The sequence below is a fragment of the Balaenoptera musculus genome, chromosome 15, assembly GCF_009873245.2.
Source record: "Balaenoptera musculus isolate JJ_BM4_2016_0621 chromosome 15, mBalMus1.pri.v3, whole genome shotgun sequence".
In the NCBI taxonomy this organism is placed as follows: domain Eukaryota; kingdom Metazoa; phylum Chordata; class Mammalia; order Artiodactyla; family Balaenopteridae; genus Balaenoptera; species Balaenoptera musculus.
The window spans coordinates 61637081-61650377 of record NC_045799.1 but is presented as its reverse complement, the minus strand read 5'-3'; the positions used below and the strand labels follow the sequence as shown (position 1 = coordinate 61650377).

Genomic DNA, 13297 nt, shown 5'->3' with positions numbered 1-13297 from the left:
AGATTCCAGTTCCCTTTGCTCCCCATGATTTCTTTCCTTTTACAGATTCCAGTGGTCTGGATTCATCACCCTAGCCATCGTGCCCTCTCATTTAGCTGAGGTCCCTGGTGACCTCCGTGCCATAAAGCTCCTGAGCCCTTGCCTCCTCTTGCCTGGTTGCTCAGTACGTTGACCCATCCTTCCTTCCTGGGCTCCGCAGCCCCAGACTTTCTAAGTTAGTCACCTCCTCTTCGGCCCACAGCGTCCCAGGCTCCCCTGCCTGCTCCCCCCGCCCCATCTATAAGGTGATTAAATGTTTGCTGTTCCTCAGAGTTCCACTAGGACTTCTTTTCTTACTCCATGCCTTCTCCATTCCCATTCCTGTTTTCCCCTTCAATTGCAGTCATCTTGTAGAAACACACATCAGATCACACTCGCACCCTCCTGGTGACTAAAACCCCATGTGGCTCCGTCTGCACTTAGCCGGAGCCCTCGGGGGCGTGTCCATCATTCCGGCTTCACCTCAGGTCCTCCCCGCTCCCCCTTTAGTCTCCACTGTTAAGGTCGTGTTTCAGTTCCTCAGTCAAGACTGTGTCTCCTCACTCAGATAGGTCACTCCGTGTTCCTTCTGCCTGGAACACGCGTCCCTACCCCCAGTGTCTTTGACGCTGTCTGCTCTCCCAGCCTTCAGTCTCAGGAAAGGCTGAATGTCTTTTCCTTAGGGAAACAGTCTCTGTGTCCTGGGCTTGACCAGCTAGCTCCCGCTGGAAACTCCAGAGCGCTTTTCTTTTTTTTTTTTTTTTTTTTAATAATTTCCTCCTCCTTTTAGCTACTTTTATTTTTATTTATTTATTTATTTTTGGTTGTGCTGCGTCTTCGGTTCGTGCGAGGGCTTTCTCTAGTTGCGGCAAGTGGGGGCCACTCTTCATCGCGGTGCGGGGACCGCTCTTCATCGCGGTGCGCGGGCCTTTCACTATCGCGGCCCCTCCCGTTGCGGGGCACAGGCTCCAGACGCGCAGGCTCAGTAGTTGTGGCTCACGGGCCCAGCCGCTCCGTGGCATGTGGGATCTTCCCAGACCAGGGCTCGAACCCGTGTCCCCTGCATTAGCAGGCAGATTCTCAACCACTGCGCCACCAGGGAAGCCCCCCAGAGCGCTTTTCTAACCCTCAGCACACGTGTGAGGCTCTGTGCCCTGTCCTTCCCTCCCGACGAATACAAGGACCAGGTCCCTGATTCAGCCCCAGTTGCCCATGCATAGAAGATGGTGTGTTTGTTCATGAATGAATGGAGAGATGAATAAATGAACAAGTGAGAATTTCATACATTAGTGTCTGTGTTCACAAACAGGTGGAAGGGTGAATAAATGAACAAGCGAGAACTAAATACATTTGTTTGTAAAGCAGTCAGCACAGCTCTTATATATAGTAAGTACTCAATAAATGGTAGCTTTATTTCTTCTTAATCGACTTTTCAGCTGGGAACCATGAAAAGAAAAAAGAAAAAGAAAAAAAAACCACCCAGGCTGGTTAATGCGAGCAGTGCTCCTTGGTGACACCCTTCAGTAAAAGCGGAGGCAGGTGGCAGAGGCCGTGGGAGCGAGAGCTTAAGCGGCAGCTTCTTCCCACAGTCAACCTCTTGCTCCTCCTCGTGCTGAAATCATCCTTTCTCACCTCGATTCCTGCCTCCCTGCTGTTCCTTTCCTCCTCCTCTAGATTGTAAGCTTCTTCCGGGCAGGGACCGTCTCTTCCCTTCCTCCACGCGCCGGTGCCCAGCACAGTACCTGGAGGCAGTGTTTGTGGGATGAATGAATGAGATGCACGTTTCAGAAGCGGACTGTGGTGTTGCCAGGAGAGTTAGTGAAAATTAATTGACTAATTTTGGTCTCAGTTCAATTTTTAAAAATTATAGTTCAGACTTTTTGATTTTATACTTGTCCAGTATGGTTGACGTATCGGTTCCTGTATTTTCCACTTTATTTCCACGTTTTTGCGTGGGAAAGACCCCAATTCTAAACGATAGCAGTATTGCGTGAGCTTTGCAGACTCAGGTCTGTGAGGCCCCCCTCACTTCTCACCCCCCAGTGTGTGATGAGCTCTACAGCTCGCTGAATCTGTCTCGCTGTAGAATATCTTATGTGGCTTAGACACCGTTCTTTTAGTCTGAACTATATGTTTTGTGATCTAACAGCCATAGCCTCGTTGCTTAGGCACCTACCATGTGCCAAGCCCTGTACTGAGAGCTCTGCGTACGTACTCTCTGCCCTTCCTAATAGCTTTCTGAGGTAGGTAGATATGCCCGTTTTATGGATAAAGAAAGGGAAGCCCAGGGAGGCAGGTGACTTGCCTCAGGCAAGTTAAGATTGGGGCAGGATTTGAACCTAGGCCACTGTGGCCTCGGAACCTGTGGTTTTCCCACTTGACTTCGTTGCCTCCCTTTGCGTAGATTTTAAGTAAATGTCACCATGTCTACATGTCAGCCTTTGTCCAGTTTGTGGAGAGTGTTTTCATCTCCACTTCTTTGGCTTTTTTTTTTTTCTGCTACACCGCATGGCTTGTGGGATTTTAGTTCCCCAACCAGGGATCGAACCTGGGCCCTCGGCAGTGAGCGCGTGGAGCCCTAGCCACTGGACTGCCAGGGAATTCCCATCCACTTCCTTGGCCTTAATTAGAGACCGTGAGGTGAAATGAGGTGTGGGAGCCGTGAGCAGACTGAGGGGGTGACGTGGAGGGGGCACGGAGTCGTAGGCGTGACTTGTATGTGGCAGAACCAGGACGGGACCCACTTCCTCTCTGGGCGCCTGTTGAGTTTGCTCTGGTCCTTATCCGTCACAGGGCTCACAGCAGCTGCCCGCACGGTGCCAAGCACCCAGTGCCGGGGGGTACGGGCCCGGTTCTGTGAACGCTCAGCCGTTCTTGCTCTCATACTCTGTCCTTCACATCTTTTGCTCCCCTTGGCCTTAGTGCATTTGCTTTCCTGAGTGTCTCCTATATGTCAGGTGCTGTGATAGAGGCTTGGGGAAAGCAGAAGTGAATGAACCCAGCTCCCTTCTGCCTCTTACTCCATTATTTCCGCTGTGCTCTTGACAGCGCTTGGATCTCTTTCGTGTGCCTGAGTTTTCACTCTTTAGCCTTAGTACTTTATTTTTTTATTTCTACTTATTTTTTTGGCTGTGGTGCAAGGCTTGTGGGATCTTAGTTCCCCGACCAGGGATCAAACCCAAGCCCTCAGCAGTGAAAGTGCGGAGTCCTAACCACTGGAGCGCCAGGGAATTCCCTAGCCTTAGTACTGTACAAACAAACAAACAAGCAACCCTTTATTAGGTAAGTATGCAATGTATGAAGAACAAGGGACAAGGAATCACAAGCCCTGGGTCCTGACCATGTGCCCGGGGCAGGTGCATTGGCCTCGCCGAGTCTGCTGTCAAGGGCCGTTGCCATTTATTTCCCAGCATTGCTGTGAGGCTCAGGTGTGGCAGTGTGCACGGACTGCTCCTGCCCAAGGGAGCCTGCCCTTCAGAGTCAGAGCCAGCTTCTCTTGTTTCCAGCCCAGGGCTCTTCATCTGCTGAGCCACCCTTCCTCATGGAATTTTTCACTGAAGATGTTGTGAATATGTATCCTGGTTCTGGCTTTCTTCTCTTGAGTAGAAACAAGCTGACAGCAGGTACAAAAGCTGTGTTTCTTCCCTCCTTCCACAATGTCAGATGAAATTCCTGCCAAAGTACCATGGTAGAGCCCAGGCGCTACACAGATGAATAAGCCATGGTCCCTTCCCCCAAGAGCGCCTGGGTAAACGTGGGGAAAGAGTCAGCGTTGAAGTGAGGACCGGACCAAGCTAAAGGCCCTGACGTCCTCTAGCAGGTTTGCACTTTATCTTGAAGACTCTGCAGGGTTTTATAGAAGAGGGTGGACTGGCAAGGGTAAAATAGGGCTGTCATCTCCTGGGCGGGCTCGCGCACTCTCACCTCTTGGGCACCCTGGAAATAGCAGTACTGCACGTGCTTCTGACAGACCGCCGATTTCTGTGTGCACCTTAGTATCCGCCTAGTTCCTTGGGTGGGTTGAGGGGAGGTACACCCAAGATCAGTTTTTTTGAACACAGGCAAATGTTCCTAGTGACCGTTAATCAGGGTTGAGTGTTTTTGTAAAGTTAGTTCTCCCGTAGAATCCAAGATAAAACCCTCCATTCTCTCTCTGGTAAAAGTCAAAAAATGGTCATGCTGTTGAAAACCCAAAGTTGATCAAATTATATGGAATATGAGAAAACTTCTGAATCTGGTATGTTCACATGTAAATAAACAAGCAAACACAAAGCGATGTTTGGTGCTCTCCTGGTGTGGGGTGAAAACCCAGAATGAGGGCACGGTGGTGCAGGGCCCCAGGCTGGCGGCTGAGGGAGGGGTCAGGAAAGGTCATGAAGGGTGTCAGAAGTGGGCACCGTAGAGCATTAAAGCACACGTTGGTGGGTAGGGTGTAGGGTTTGAGTCTGCAAAGCTGGCAGAGGCCACTGTCAGCACACGTCACTTCGGGTGGGCAGTTAACATACCAGGTTATCACGGAGAGATTCCTTCTGCTTTTTACATAACTGTTGTATGGAGAGGTGGACAGACTCTGAGTCTCTTGCAGACAGAGGCATTTGCCTGTGTTAACTCTAAATGACACGGTCTGGGACCCTTCCAGTGCACATGGTGTCATGAAAAGAATGTAGCTTTGGTTTGGATCCCAACACTTGTCATCTTTGAGACCTTGAACTAGTCACTTCTTCTGAGCTTCAGTGTCCTTATCTATAGAGTCAGGATAATCCTTACAGGATTTTTCCATACCTGGCAGAATAAGTAACCAATAAATATTTCTCTTTCTTGTAACCATTGGATTGATAAGCATTATAGGTAATTCCCTTAGAAACTGACTGAGAACCTGATGTTGGCTGAGGGTAGCCACTGCAGAAGATGCAGGACTAACGGTGTGTGACTGCTTCTGAAGTTTCCTGATGCTCTCCCCACCCCACCCCCTCCAGCAGTTGCTGCAGTAAAGTGATTGCAGCCGCTTAATAACCAGGCTGCACAAATGTCCTCAGCCTCCCTTGGAAGGGCTGAGAAGCCTGGCATTTCAGCAGCTGTGATTGTTTGCAGCACACGAACCATTCAGGGACACCTCCTTATCACTGAAGACACTGAAACTGGAGTAACTCTTACCTCGTCTTACAGAGCCCTTCTAACTTAGTCTCAGAAATGGCCCTTAGGAGTTGGACAGTGTAAAACAACAGCAAAACTAAACAATTTGTTTAAAATGTCATGAACATCTGTGAAACCACCACTCAACCAAAGAGCTAAAATATTGTTAATAAATTACATTTACCTGTTGTTCCTCCCCATCCCATCCTCCCTATCCCCTGTGGGTGGCAGTCACTCTTCTGAAAGTCATGCTCATCATTTTCTTGCTTTTTTGGTTCTCTCTCTCTCTCCCTCTCTCTCTCCCCCGCTCTCTCCTTCCCCTCACCTTCCCCCCATCCCCCTTCCCCCTCCCTCTCCCTCTCCCTTTCCCTCTACAGATCTACAAAATGATATCTTATTGTGCTCCTAATTTGCCTTTGCCTGAGGTTGAGCAACTCTTTATATAATTATTGGCGTTATATGCTCCCTTTTCTGTGAAACGATATGAATGCTTTTCGTGTCTTTTGCCCATTTTTCTGTTAGGTGTTCTCTTACTGATTTTTAGGCATTTTTATGTATTCTGGTGCTAATCCTCCATCAGTTGTATGTGTCACAAATATCTTCTCCCAGTGTGTAGATTGTCTTCTCTCTCTTTAAAGTGTCTTCGGGTGGACAGAAGTTTTCGTATTAATGTAGCCAAACTTATTGATCTTTTTTTTAATGCTTAACATTTTTTGTATCTTCATAAATTCTTTCCTACTTCAAGCTCCGGAAGATATTCACTTCTATTTTCTTTTCAAGTTTTCAAAGTTTGCTTTTGACATTTAAGTGCTTCATCCATCTGGAGTTGATTTTTTGGCCTGGTGTGAGTAAGAATCCAATTTCTTTTTTTCTTCCTGTGGATAAACAATTTTTCCAACTTTTCCTTTTGCACAGTGTCATGCTGCCTCTGTCAAAAATCAAAGTTTCACAGATGCATAGGTCTGTTTCTAGGTTCTTCTGTACCACTGGTCAGTTTGTTTATCTCTGTCCCATTACTACACTGTCTTAAGTACTACAGGTTTACAATAAGCTTTTTTAGCTATCAAGGCAAGTCCCCCTTCCTTATTCTTCTTCAGAAATGTTTGGGCTATCATTGGCCATTTGTCTTCCCTTTAAAATTTGGAATCAACCTTTCAAATTCCACAGAATAATTGAGGTGTAATTTATATACAGTGAAATATACACTGTTCTGTTGCCCAGGTCTTCATCTTAACAAATGCACATCATCATGTAACCTCCACCACAATCAAGATACAGGACAGTTCCATCACTCCCAGAATTCCCTCATCCCTTTGGCGGTTGACCTCCTCCCCCAGTCCCTGACTACCACTGCTCTGTGTTCTGTTGAGATTTTTTTTTTTTTAATCTCATTTAAAATTTTTTCATTGTTTTATTAAAACGTTGGAATTTTTTAAACTGAAACTGCATTAAATCTAGAGGTAAATTTAGGAAGGACTCTATGTCTTATGTTAAGTGTTCTTGTCCATGAACATTATGTATCTCTCAACTTAGTTGGAGAGATTTTTTGCTTGACAGTAATGGAAGGGTCTACATTTTTAGAAAAAAAACTCAACATTTTAAGTAGTTCTTTAAAACTCCTCTAAAGGAAGCATTTTATAAGATAATCGTCCATCTAAATGGACACGTAAATATACACAAATATATATCAGACTTGTGGCAGTGTTATGTTTTAGAAAAAAAGTCACGTCTTGGTTCCAAACCAGCCTTGATGCTCACCCTATGAGACCATAAGCAAGCTGCTCGGCTCCCCTGATGCCCAGTCTCTTCATCTGTGTGATGACTAGAACATCTCTTCCTCATGGGGTGGTTGTGAAGATTAAATGCACAAAGTGTCGAGACAGCGGACCCGGCACAGTGAAGCCATGGGTGGGTGAGACTGTGGGAGAGGAACTGCTCTCACTCACCCACAAGGAACCAGGAAGGGCCTTCACCGTGTTTGGTTTTGCAGTGGCTTTCACAGAGTGGCATGGCCGAAAGATGGCCTTGAATCATTTTCCTGACAAATTTGGAAAAGGTTAGTGTTACCAAGCTGCCTGCGCCACGCTGCTTCTGACAGGCGAGCTGGAATCACTGGAGGACACAGCTGACAGCCAATTCATTTTGCTGATTCATCCATTAGAAGGGTGGCTCTGGGCCAGAGCTTGGCTTCCAGATTAAAGGCCGAGAGCTGCAAAGCTGCTGGGACTTGAAGGAATGCTGGTAAATTATTGCCATGTGAAGGCCAGCCGTGGAAAGTGGATTGTTATTTGTTTCCCCCTTTAACTGATCCTAATTCCAAATGTGCTCAGATAAATTCCCCACCATGGTTAGGGAATTTTTGAAACATTTGTCCATGGGGCTGAGAGCTAAATTACTGGAAACAATCAAATGCTGTTAAGTAGATCATCTTGGCTCCTTTATGACCCTATCATCACCTCTGCTTTCAGGAGGAATGTTGACTCAAGCCTACTCCTTTACTTGGTAATCCAAATTAAACTCGAGAGAGACGTTATTGCACATGTCATCCCTGTGGGGCACACTTCAGAATCAACCTGCCTGAGTAAGGAATGAAACTTAAAGAGGAAAATCCAGGAGATGCTCATTTGCCAACGATCGGGACAGAATAATCATGTAGAATCTGTGGGTTCTCATGTATCGCATTGATAGATGAACCTGTTTTAGTAGGTAGTCTCAAGCTTACAGGAAACTGCATAAAGCTTGCATGTGACAGGGTGAGCTCAAGAGGGTGGAATTTGTATCTTGTTTTACCAAATATCTAGCATCGTCCCTGGGACAGACACCCAGTGAGCAGCTGCTAGACAGAGGCACGGATGGTTGATGTTTGTTGGGTATACAGATTGTGGGGCGGTTAGATAAATGAGCCAAGAAAGTCAAAAGTGTAGTCCGTTGAAAGCAAGAAGAGTAACTGTCCTGAGGAGTAAGATTTTAAAGAAAGAATCCTGTTTCTGTGGTTCTCTGATCTGAGTGACTTTGGTCGATAGTGTATCTGCAGAGCTGGGTACTTTCTGTTTCCCTCCTTCTAGTGAGTCAGAGCATATGCTGTTTTGAGCTCACATTTCACTAACTCAATCTACTTCCTTGGGATAATGTGAAAGTTCTTTAATACCCTTAGGGTTGTTTTCTTTTCTTTTCTTTTTTTCCTGTTAAACTCTAGAGTGAATATTTGAAAAGTACAGCAAACTTCTTAGTAAAAAAAAAATTTTTTTGGAATTTTATTTTTTTATACAGCAGGTTCTTATTAGTTATCCATTTTATACATATTAGTGTATATATGTCAATCCCAATCTCCCAGTTCATCCCACCCCCCCACCCCCCCGCCACTTTCCCCCCTTGGTGTCCATACGTTTGTCCTCTACATCTGTGTCTCTATTTCTGCCCTGCACACTGGTTCATCTGTACCATTTTTCTAGGTTCCACATATATGCGTTAATATACGATATTTGTTTTTCTCTTTCTGACTTCACTCTGTATGACAGTCTCTAGGTCCATCACGTCTCTACAAAGGACCCAGTTTTGTTCCTTTTTATGGCTGAGTAATACTCCAGTGTATATATGTGCCACATCTTCTTTATCCATTCATCTGTCGATGGGCATTCAGGTTGCTTCCATGGCCTGGCTATTGTAAATAGTGCTGCAATGAACATTGGGGTGCATAATAAGAGTGGGTGTCTTTTCTTATTTTTCTTTTTGTTGTTTTATTTTGCTTTGCTCTTTAGATGGCTAAACATTTAGGGCATGACATTCTATAAACTCCTATTGTGCTGAGAAGTTTTAGGCAGATCTGGTCCACTTGGAGTGAAGATGAAAGTGTCAGGGGCTGGGTATGTGGGGAGTATCTGCCTCTCATCCAGTTGTCTTTCCCTGTGGTTTAAGGTCTCTGAAGTACTGGAGTCCCTTGTCCAGTTCTGGTGTGTCCGTCACCTCTTGCTGCATTCTACCATGCTTCATTTACATAATATTTACTGGGAACTACTCTGATCCAAGAACTTTGCTACAAGTGGGTATACTCTATTTCAGACGTCACAGTGCTTTTGCAGCTGCCCGGGTCCCAAGTCTGGCAGCCCCTGCCAGCATGGCCCAGCCCTTACGGTCTTGCTGCTAGTGTGGGTAATAACCAGTGGAAGTGATAGTGGGCCGGGGAGTGTGTGCTCACACTGCAGAAGCTGGAGCCAGCACATGGGGGCCCAGCCTCCCGGTTTGCGTGGGTCCTCACTCCCGGGCCACTTGCACGTTCCATCCCCCACCCTCCGAGAAGGAGGCAGCAAGACGGACCCGGCCTTAATCAGGCATTAACACCAAAGAGGGAACAAGCTCTAGTTTTCAAGGACTCCTGCCAGAGGCACATTACAGAGAATTAGCAGGCTTTCAAAGCAGAAGGAGAAGAGGCAGGTCTCAAGTACTGTGGGAATATCTTGAATCTGCTGAGTCCAAAGTGAAGTGCGGAAGTGTGACCTTAGGGTCGAAGCAGCCTGGTTTTGCCGCCCAGCACTGCCGCTGGCCCACGGTGCAGCCTTCAGTAATCCCCCCGACCTCTGTGCACCTGCTTTCTCATATTCAATAAAGCCAATTCTGCCTTGCAAACGCATTGTGAAGATAAGACATGATGTACGCAAAGCACCGGACACAGACGTATGGCAGACCTTCGGTGTTTGACACAGTGATCAGCACTGCCGTCAGTATTGCTTTTCTTGTCATCTTTATTTTTAACAGAATAAGTGAGGGTTTGCAGTTTTCCCTTAGTGGTTTTGTTTTGTTTTTCATTTTCTTACTCTGAAAAGGAGTAATTTTCAGACCGTAATGTTACCTGCAAATATTCCGAAAATTAACGTTTTGCTTACATCATTCTGGTTATTTAATAGTTTACAGAGCATTTTCACACTGTGAGGGAGATTGAGGAGCAGTGACCGTCTTTTCTCCAGGTGAGAAAACTCAGATGTGGAGAGCCTATGGGACACTCCCAAGGCCACCTGGCTTCTAAACGGTGGAACGGGGTTGGGAGTGCAGACCTCACCCCAGGGCTCCTTTGACTCCCTCAGGCCATCTTTCCGAAGTGACATCCTGGGGCTAGGCCAGACTCTTTGATAAGGATTTTTTCTTTTCCTTGTAGCTGTCAATACCAGCAAATATGCAGAGAGCTATCGGATCCAGACCTATGCTGAATATGTGGGGACAAAGCATGAGGAGAAGCAGATCAAGAGAAAGTGGACAGAAGATAGTTGGAAGGAGGTTGAGAGAAAGCGGTTAAACACGCAGTGCATCTCCTATGCTTTGCAGAATCACTGTTACCAAGCCAATAGGTAAGAGTTCTTGGCTGTCGATTTGAAAGGGCAGCGTCGTTCTAGCAAAGCTGTTCTCGCTGCTTCTTATAGGACTGTAAGTAGTAAATCTGACTTGTGAGAGAGACTTTTTTCTAACTTTTCACATAATATCAGAAGTTACTACTCCATTAATTCCTTCTGTGCTATATAGACCATTTCAGTTAACATTCACAAAACCCTGATGAGACAGAGAAGGGGATACATCTTACTCCCATTTTAGGGGCGAAGAAACAGGGGCTCTATGACTTGCCCACCATTCAGTAAGAAAGCCAGGGTCAGAGGTGAACTCTTCCGTCTGATCTCTTCCTCTTCCCAGGCTGCCACGTTGCTTCTGGCTGAGCTTCTGAACCCCTTTCATATCCCACGTAGACACTGCACCACATGCCTGCTGTAGAAAGAGAACTTGATACACACTTCCTTTACTTACCTGTATTCCTACTTTCAGAAGATAAATGCTGGTGATATTTTAGAATCTTTGTGAAACTATAAAACATAGGTATAGAAAACGGGTGGGGGGGGGTTCCTTATAGAAAATTGTAAAGAAGAGAAAAGTGTGAATTAACAAAGAAAAAATTAGCCATAATCCCACCACCCAGAAGCAACCACTGTTAATATTTTGGATTGCCCTCCCTACTTTTTAAATGGTTTTTTAGAGATTTTTAAAATTGAGTTATAATTAACATACCTCATATTATAACATATAATAAAATGTACAGATCTAAAATGTTTAGTTCAAAGAGTTTTAACAGTTACATATACACAGGTGACCACCACTGAAAGCAAGATGTAGGACATTTCTATCTCCCGCCTCAAAATTTTGTTGTGCCCCTTTTCAAGCAACTCCAAGCCCCCACTGTCCTAAGCAACTATTTCAAATTTCTATCACTGTGGATTAATTTTGATTATTCTTGGAATTTATAAAAAATGGAATCACTTGGTATTATGTTTGGCTTCTTTCACTTAACCTGTTTTTGAAATTCATCCTTAATGTTGTGTGTATCAGGAGTACGTTAATTTTTTTTTTTAATAAATTTATTCATTTATTTATTTTTGGCTGCGTTGGGTCTTCCTTGCTGTGCGTGGGCTTTTTCTAGTTGCGGTGAGAGGGAGCTACTCTTCGTTGTGGTGCGCGGGCTTCTCATTGTGGTGGCTTCTCTTGTTGTGGAGCATGGGCTCTAGGCACGTGGGCTTCAGTAGTTGCGGCGCTCGGGCTCTAGAGTGTAGGCTCAGTAGTTGCTCCGTGGCATATGGGATCTTCCTGGACCAGGGCTTGAACCCGTGTCCCTTGCATTGGCAGGCAGATTCTTAACCACTGCACCACCAGGGAAGCCCAAGTACGTTAATTTTTATTATTCAGTATTACTTCATTGTATGAATATACAGCCTTAACCTGTTCTCCTGTTGGTGGACATTTGGATTGTTTCCAGGTGGGACTATTATAAATCAGGCTGCTATGAACATTTCTATAAAAAATTTTTTGTGGGCATATGTTTTCATTTCTGTTGAGTAAATATCTAAGACTAGAATTGTTGGTTCTTAGGATAGATGTATGTTAAACTTTATAAGAACACCCGAACAGTTCTCTAAAGTGGATGTACCATTTTATACTCCCCCAGTATTATATGAAAGTTCCAGTTGCTCCACATCCTTGACAACACTTAGTGCTGTCAGTCTTTTTTAGCCATTCTAGAAGATATAAGATGATATTGCATTGTGATTTTAATTTGCATTTCTCTTGTTGACCACCTTTTTGTGTGCTTCTTGACCATTCAAATATCTTCTGCTTGAGGTGGATATTTAAGTCGCTTGCCCATTTTCTAATTAGGTTGTTTGTCTTTTTACTGTAGATCTGTAGGTGTTCTTTTATATATTCTGGATACACATCCTTTGTGCTGCAGATACATTTTTTGAGTCTGGGGCAGTATATTCATTTTATTAGTGATGTATTTTGATGAGCAGATATTTTTAATGTTGATGAAGTCCTGTTAATTTTTTTTTGTTAATGGTTAGTGGGTTTTTTCCCCATTCCAGAACTTTGCCTACCTAAGGTTACAATGATTTTCTAGAAACCTTTCTTCTAGAAGGTTTATAGTTTTAGCTTTTACATTTAAGTCTGACCCATTTCAAATTAATTTTGTATGAGATAGGAGTCAGGGTTTAGTTTTTTCCATATGGATATCTAGTTGTTCTGGCAACATTTGTTAAAAAGACTTTTCTTTCTTGTTAAATTAACTTGGCACTTTTGTCAAAAATAAATTGACCATGTATGTTTAGATCTATTTCTGGACCCTTCTGTTCCACTCATTTTTATACTGTTCTTATGCCAATACCACACTTTCTTTTTTCTGACTTTATAGTAAGTCTTAAAATCAGGTAGCATAAACCCTCCAACATTGTTCTTTTTCATATTGTTTTCACTATTCTAGATCCTTTGTATTCCACATAAATTTTAGAATGATCTTGTCTTTCTTCACTAGACCTGTTTTATAGTTTTTACTGTAGAAGTCTTATATGTCTTCTGTTAATTTTTCCCTAAATATTTATCTTATTTATGCTATCAGAAATGGAATTGTTTCTTAAGTTTCATTTTCAAATTGTTTGCTGCTTCTCTATAGACATATAATTAATTGTTGTATATTGACCTTGTATCCTGCAACGTTTTAAAATTCACTTATTCTGATAGGTTGGGTTTTTTCTTAATATTCTGCAGAGTTTTTAATTTACACAGTTTTATTTCTTTTCCAATCTTTATGTCTTTTATTTCTTTTTCTTGCTTTATTGTACCA

General features: G+C 44.2%; 1 protein-coding gene across 2 annotated transcripts in view; it reads left to right on the top strand.

Annotated features, from left to right (window-relative positions):
* Positions 1-13297, top strand: part of PARN (poly(A)-specific ribonuclease) — a 161590-nt gene that overhangs the window by 106560 nt on the left and 41733 nt on the right. For both annotated transcript variants that reach the window (XM_036827224.1, XM_036827225.1), the window contains one exon: positions 10301-10490. In XM_036827224.1, coding sequence (XP_036683119.1) covers positions 10301-10490 — 190 coding nt within the window. The remainder of the gene's footprint in view (positions 1-10300; positions 10491-13297) is intronic.